At 35.1% G+C, this 7186-nt stretch overlaps 1 protein-coding gene across 1 annotated transcript; it reads right to left on the reverse strand.

The window, feature by feature from the left end:
* Positions 1–819: 819 nt before the first annotated feature.
* Positions 820–5306, reverse strand: LOC110024036. Its single transcript, XM_020723751.1, has 5 exons — positions 4787–5306; positions 3820–3894; positions 3662–3724; positions 3486–3554; positions 820–1501 (listed from the first exon to the last, which is right to left on the reverse strand). Exons 1-5 carry the CDS (start codon positions 5222–5224, stop codon positions 1391–1393), a joined length of 756 nt encoding a protein of 251 aa, XP_020579410.1. The 5' UTR covers positions 5225–5306; the 3' UTR covers positions 820–1390.
* Positions 5307–7186: the final 1880 nt, after the last annotated feature.

Below are 7186 nucleotides of genomic sequence, written 5' to 3' on the forward strand. Positions count from 1 at the left end.
ATTTTGACGTTATTTGGAATCAATACCCTAACACCAGAGAAAATGTGAAAGTGTAACCGCGGAGAGTGTTGACTCGAAATAACTCCGCAATAACCCCCCATAACCTTCGCAGAGGTTATTGAGAGAGTATTGGGAGAGGATTACACATGGAGAGCCATTTTATAAATGCCATTTTAGATGCCATTTTATAAATGCCATTTTAGATGCTATTTTATAATATCACAAAAATTTAGATGCCATTTTATAAATGCAACATAAGGATTTTCAAGAGTGGTATTTTTTATTTGATATTGAAGATTTGAGTGTTACACATGTAAATATGAAACTTTAAATGTATAAATATTTAAAAAAATTGTTTGGTATGTATGTAAATGCCACAATATCAAGGACTTTTATGTATATATCTTGCCAAATAGAGCTAACAATTCGATATTTTCTCTTAAACAAAAGTACCATGAAATAATTCCTCGACGTATCTCAAGGTTGAGGACAATAGTTAAGATCATACTTTGCATAGTCTGAAATTTTGCATGCATGCCATGCAGTTCTTATATATTTTTGTACCTATCATCTAAACTTTCATACTACTATACATAACATTCAACTCGTTAGCATCACATCAAAAATAACAATCACTAAAGCCCTCACCCACATAAGCATATAAATCTGCCCAATTTACAAATCAATTTAATTTGGAGATACTTACATACACTTAACTTGAAACATTGCTATTTACAAAATTTGCACTTGTTGTTGATGATGAACATACCATTTACTTCTTATAAACTATATGTAAATAAAATAATACACATATCGGCGCATGCATGAACACATCCAAACAAAAACATTGAAATAAATCCATTCAATTTATAAAACCGAAAAACCGTCAAATCTTTATCTAGAAATTCAAGCTCCACGCGTAATGGTTAGCCCTACTGAGCATAAGCAGAGATTAAAAAAAAGAAATGATAACATGTATATGTACAGAGAAAATTTGAGCATCGATATTAGAATAATGAGTCCGACAATTATTGATTAGTTTTTGATGGGCAATGTAGTGCTAATCAGTTGATAACTAGGTTGAATTTAATTCAAAACAAATTTGATGGCTATAAAATTCATTATAGCCAATAAATTTTTGAAATAAATTCTACACAAATTCAAATGACTATTAAACTCATTCTAATATCGATGCTCAAATTTCCTTCTACAGAATGATTGAGCTGCTAAACATTTAGAAAAAAGAAAGACCACTAAACAACGCGTGTCGGTAAGGCATTGCGGGGATATACTGAATGCAGACAGAAACCCCGGTTTTCTGACCAAATAATCGATGACGTTTCAATATCATCTGATTATTTCGTATAAACGGCAAAGAGATGGCTTATGTTTAAGAACCGCGGCGTGGCTCCAGACACCCCAGCAAAGGCTCATTTAAATCTGGTAATATGAAATTAGGCTTTTCAGGTTCCGCTTCAGCCGGGGCTCTTTGCGAGCTTGCCTGCAAGAGACAAGAAGAATTTCAGGTCAAAAATCAGAAAAATTAATTCATCAAAGATTGCTTTGGAATATATAATGTAGGTGATTGACAGTGATTGGATCTAATTATGTGCGTTTCAATCATAGGAGGTTTTATTTTGCTACAGTTTTTGGAAGATTTACATATATGACACTTAATTCCAATGCATTTACATGTCTAACAACTAAATTTTAGCTTTTACATGTATGTCATCTTAGAAAATGTGTATATCACTTTTTAAAAGTAAAAATAGCGATAGTTTTTATGTGATTAAAGCTTGGGCTGGTATGTAAAATGTAGATTATAGGTGTTTGATACATAAACATGTACGAATTGGGTAGACCCCAACTCAGCTCAAAAGCGGATCGTTCAAGCTGATGAAAATAGATCAGACAATAACAATTTAGTTTACAAAACACATCAAACTAATAACTTCCATGAAATCCACGTTTTCAAAAGAAAGTATTTCTGTCTCAGATTAATGCACTTAAATGCCATATTCTGCAGCCATTTTTACATGTGTAAAGAAGCTGTGTTGCGTCATATGCAGTCAATATAAACCAATAACACTGAACAAAATGAGATGTCAAAATGAAGAAAGACGAGAGACAAGCCAACATAGGGCATTGATGAAGACGAGAGCGAGTCTTTGGCAAAAGTAAGTGGACATCCAAATATAGATTCTTTTTTTAAAATTTTGAAGTGCAGTAAAATGAAAATTTATCCAATTCTTTTAAGCCTTAGGCTTAATCTGACATGATAAAGCAACTTTCTTTTCCTGAGAATTTATCTGAGATATAATTAATCCTCACTTTTTTATCAATCAAATGAAGTAGATAGATATCTATTTGGCAGAACAGCATTAAGCCAATGAGTGTTACCTGGTCACTAATATATTCATATCAAAATAATTTTCATCAGTGAGGAGAGTAATTCATAATTCTCAAGCTAGTAGTAAGTGTTTCTCTATATTAGATTGCTCTCTATTTTAGCAATTATGTTCTTCTGTTCCTCTAATATAACCCTTGGGCCATCATCAATTGTCAAAGAATGAAGTTCTTACTTGAGTTTATTTACTTGGGGTATATTTGCTTTGAAAAAATTAAAGAAATGCAAGTGCATTTTACTTCATTAATTATTAATAATTAGGTGTTGAGATTCAATGTAACTAGTAAAAAAACTAAATTTATTTGGGAAATTAAAATAATTGTTTTTTTTTCTTCACTGAGACCCACTTATGTACATTTATGATTTCTCGAATCAATTTTTCTCCATCATATATTAATTTACATCGAGTTTGGAGAAGTAATTAATAATTCTGTACCTCATAAATATGTACATTCTTGAATCAATTTCTCTCTTCTCCTTCATGAAAGAGGAATCATTTATGATCAACTCCATCAAAATTTAGTGGCTTGTATAGTTGTATTTCACTAGATCTCTTTATAATGTATGAAATGGGTAAGATTGGTCTTATACAAGGCAGCTCCAAACTTGTGACTTCCTATGTGGAATTCCATGCCAAATATATCTTCAGAAGGCAATGGCACCACATAGGCCACATTTATTTTCCCAGCAATTAAGAAATGAATCTTAATCCGATTCATACAGTATATTAGCGAATTCTAGGACTCTGTTGAACATCAGAGTGGCCAAAATCGTAATTTTTAGAACAATGAGAATATTTTTTCAGATGCGAGAAAATCCGACTTATTTCGAATCATATATAAATCCAGCTAAATAAAAAAATCCACCAATGACATTTATTGGGGAATTCCAAATAAAATCTCCTATTAACCAATCAATGATAGGAATTCACTGACAAATCCCGATCAACGCAGGTAAAATCGCAATTAAAAAAGACAATAACTACCATCACGACGGCCTAAAGACGCACAATCAAAAGTCAGTAATTTAAACGAAGAAAGGCTTAAATGAGAATCCCAGAGGATGGAGCTCTACTCACCAACTCGCTCAACAACCTCTGGTTCTCCGCAATCATGGCCTCTCTTTCAATCATTTCTAATTCCAGTATCTGCCACCATTAAAATCAAGTTTCATCAGTGACAAATCTAACAACAAGCATAAACACACAATTTAAAAGAAAAAAAAAAAAGCAATCTTTTCTTTTCAAATCCCAACCTTCGTAAGCCGTTGGTTGTCCTCCAAGAAGAATCTCTCCTCCGCCTGAAGCTCAGATTTTGTCTGTTAAAAATCAGCTGAAACCATTCAATCAAACAAATAAAAAACTATGAATGGAAAAACAAGAAGGGTAAGTATGGGAGCACCGCTAAACCCACCTTCTTCCTACCCTGCCGCTTCATGGGCTGCGCAGGGCGGTCTTCCACCATCGATGGCGGCTCAACCTTGCTCACCTGAAACGACGAAAGGGAAAACAGCACGTGAGTCACCTCTACCGTCTGTTTCGAGTTCATCTATCACCGCCACGTGGAGGTGGGAACATGGCCACTAAGAGAAGAATTAATTTGAAAAAAAAACGGTTCACGCTAAAAATAGGCGTACGATACCGAAAGTGGCGCATCGCATGATAGGAACGCGACCGAAGTGGACTCGGTCTCGTTTCTCATCTGAATCAGCCACCTGGGCCGTCGATGCAGGTTTTAACCACCGATCCATATCACAAACCAACGCTCGTCACCAACTCGCGAAAATACACCGGATTACAAGAGTAGCGAAGAAGAAGATTCGTTAATCAATGGCCACCAATAATCGTAACAGCTGAAGGCTCCGCTATTTTTTAATTTGCCAAAAAAAAAGGGCTTTTGTATATCGCACACGATCTCATGTAATCAAGGATAAATTTTTTATGTATAAAAGTTTAGGTGTGAGATATTTAAATACATAAGAATTGTGTAGTCGGTATGTTTATTTCTCCCAAAAATAAAAATTAAAGAAGCCACGGAGAAAAATAAAAAATATATTTATAAACCAAATAAAAAAATTACCTTTTTAGGATAAAAAATTGGGGTAACATGAAGAAGAAGAAGAAGGAATGTCTTTCCAAAAAAAAAAAATCCCGAATAAAAATGATTTTATCACCAATTCAAAATTAGATTAACATCGCAAAATCTCAGCAGAATTTTTCAAATAGGAATGTCGAACCCTTTCAAAAAAAAAAACCTGAGAAAAGGGCGGTTTATGCAACATTTAGTGACGACGACAACAACGTAAAAGAGAAGTAAAATAAAAAAATGAGATGCAAAAAGTGATATAAAGAGAGGCGATCTGGAAATTGAGATTTGACACCTTTATGTGTGAGCCAAATCCTTGAGGGGCGGTGGTCTCGCAGGCGCGGAAGCGCTTGCAGGGAGGGATCTCGGAGGAAGCCGGTAACCAATCCCTTCCGCTGGTGGAGGGATCAAAGCCGCGTCCCAAGTCCAGAGGCGTATCCGGACTCCGGTGAACACGAGACGCATCCACAGCACCCAAGCACTGCGGGCCTTCCATACGCTTTCGCTTCGACTTCACCCTATTACTAGATCTCTTTTGACGAACTCCCCATGTAGGAAGGAAAACAGAGGAAGCATTCTTGGTATTCATCACCGGCTTCACCACCGGAGGGAGCCGATGCTTCCTAAATGGGCGTTTCGTTGAGGCCGGCGGCCGATCTGGCGGTAGGCTAGCCCTAAGGAGGAGCAGCGCCTTCGCCACTTCAAGGAGACGATGATCTTCTTCACATTCCATTAGAGGAAGAAGGCTGACAGAGAGACAGAGAGATGGGGAAGGGGACGTGGGTAACGATTGGGGGAAAGGGAAGTGACGCGGGATGAGTGGAAACCCCATCGGTATTTATCAAAGCGTCGGGCGAACCGGATGAATCGGACCGTAGGCTTCTGGACCGATCCGGTTCAAATGTGAGTGTTTTGGTTTGATATTTTAAAACCCGCACATTAGGACGGCTTTCCTTTTTTAGAGAGGTGCCTGCGCGATCAAAAGAAGATTTAGCTTTCCAAATATAGTTCCTCAAATAAATAATCGGGAGATTTACATCATGAAAGTTTATTTTAATTTATTAAATTATTCAATATAAAAAAATTGAACTCATAAATTCATATATTTATGCTGACGTGGGATGAAATCGTTGGAAATTAAAGAGTGCAAATTTTGATTTGAGGATTTGCTTTAAATTTTAATTTTTTTGAGTGATTATTTGATAAATAGTAGAAGAAATGTAGTAATTAGAGGTTCATGTGATACCCTACTTAGTAGAAAAAATTAAAGAATGGGTGATAGAGGATAGTGGATGGTGATTGTTTGAGTTTGGAATTATTTGTTTTTTCGTCTGGTTCGCCCAATGCTGAGATAAATACAGATGGGGTTTTACTCATATCCCGCATCAATTCCCTTTTCCACAATCGTTTCCCACAACACTTTCCCTATCTCTCTCTCTTTCTCTATGTCATCCTTCTTCCTCTAATGGAATGTGAAGAAGATCATCATCTCCTTGAAGCAGCAAAGACGTTGTTGCTCCTCCTGAGCGCCGCCCTGGCTTTAGATCGGTCACCGGCCTCAACGAATCATCCATTTAGATCGCATCGGCTTCCTTCGGTGGTGATGCGAGTGATGAATATCAAGAATGTTTTCTCTGTTTTTCCCGTCCATGGGGACTTCGTCAAAGGAGATATAGTCATGGGGTAAAGTTGAAGCCAAAGTGTAAATGAGCCGAGCTCGAGCATGCCCAATGCTTGTTTGGCTCGTTTAAATTGTGTTTTGTTCATATTCAGCTCATCTCTGAAATAGTTAGTGAATTATTTGTTTATATTTGACTCGATTCAAACTCATTTTTTTGAATTAAACTCGTGTTCAACTTCAATTTCAGCTCTAACTAAATATTTAAAAATTATTTTTTTTTAATGTTTTTAGATGCTTAAAAAAGAATATATATTCTACTTCAAAAAAGCACATAAAAGAATGCTTAAACGAAGCTAAAAACTTAGGGAGCTTTCATTTTCTTCTATTTTTTCTTGATCTCCATGTCAACCTTCTGAAAATTCGGGCATTTACATGTATATCACCCAATTCTTATTTATGTACATATCTAATACCTAAATTTTAATTTTAAAAAATACGATGGGTATTTATATACATGCAACCCAATGCTTATGTATTACATATCTAACATCTAACTTTTCTTTTTTACATTTTTATGAACAAATTTTTTTATATCATTTCATTTATTTTTATATATTATTTATTTAATTAATTCAAGGTTTGTTCGTATTCAGCTCATTTATAAATCGAGCTAAAAAAATTTGTTCGTGTTCAGCTTGTTTGTTTATCGAACGAATCAAACATGAATTGTTCGCGAAGGCCTTTTTGACACTCCTTTTGATGATTCTCTTTTGATAGTTTGAATTATCTTTATTTGATAAATGAATTTTTGAACTTTAATAAATAATATTAAATTATGTACAAAACAATCATTTCTTGCATGTTCAATGCCTATCAATTAACAAAATTTTGCTCATTTATCTTCTATCATCTAACTAGTTAGATCAAATTCTATTCATCATTTATATTCTTATCAGTTCCAATTAATCAAATTTCCATTTACTAATTTATTATAGTCATTGTCATCTAACCTCCCTTTCATTCCATAACTGATAAGTTGGGTTTTATCGCGGACATATTATCAATTCCTCGAGC

The sequence above is a fragment of the Phalaenopsis equestris genome, unplaced genomic scaffold, assembly GCF_001263595.1.
Source record: "Phalaenopsis equestris unplaced genomic scaffold, ASM126359v1 Scaffold000240, whole genome shotgun sequence".
NCBI classification, from domain to species: domain Eukaryota; kingdom Viridiplantae; phylum Streptophyta; class Magnoliopsida; order Asparagales; family Orchidaceae; genus Phalaenopsis; species Phalaenopsis equestris.

What these genes read in the sequence shown, in the direction of transcription:
- LOC110024036 (XM_020723751.1), bottom strand. Translation starts at nt 5,224, where the DNA reads ATGGAATGTGAAGAAGATCATCGTCTCCTTGAAGTGGCGAAGGCGCTG. An exon ending in GATTTGGCTCACACATAAAG is followed by an intron (nt 3,895 to 4,786) that starts GTGTCAAATCTC and finishes TCGTCGTTTCAG; the next exon opens with GTGAGCAAGGTTGAGCCGCC. An exon ending in ACAACCAACGGCTTACGAAG is followed by an intron (nt 3,555 to 3,661) that starts GTTGGGATTTGA and finishes TAATGGTGGCAG; the next exon opens with ATACTGGAATTAGAAATGAT.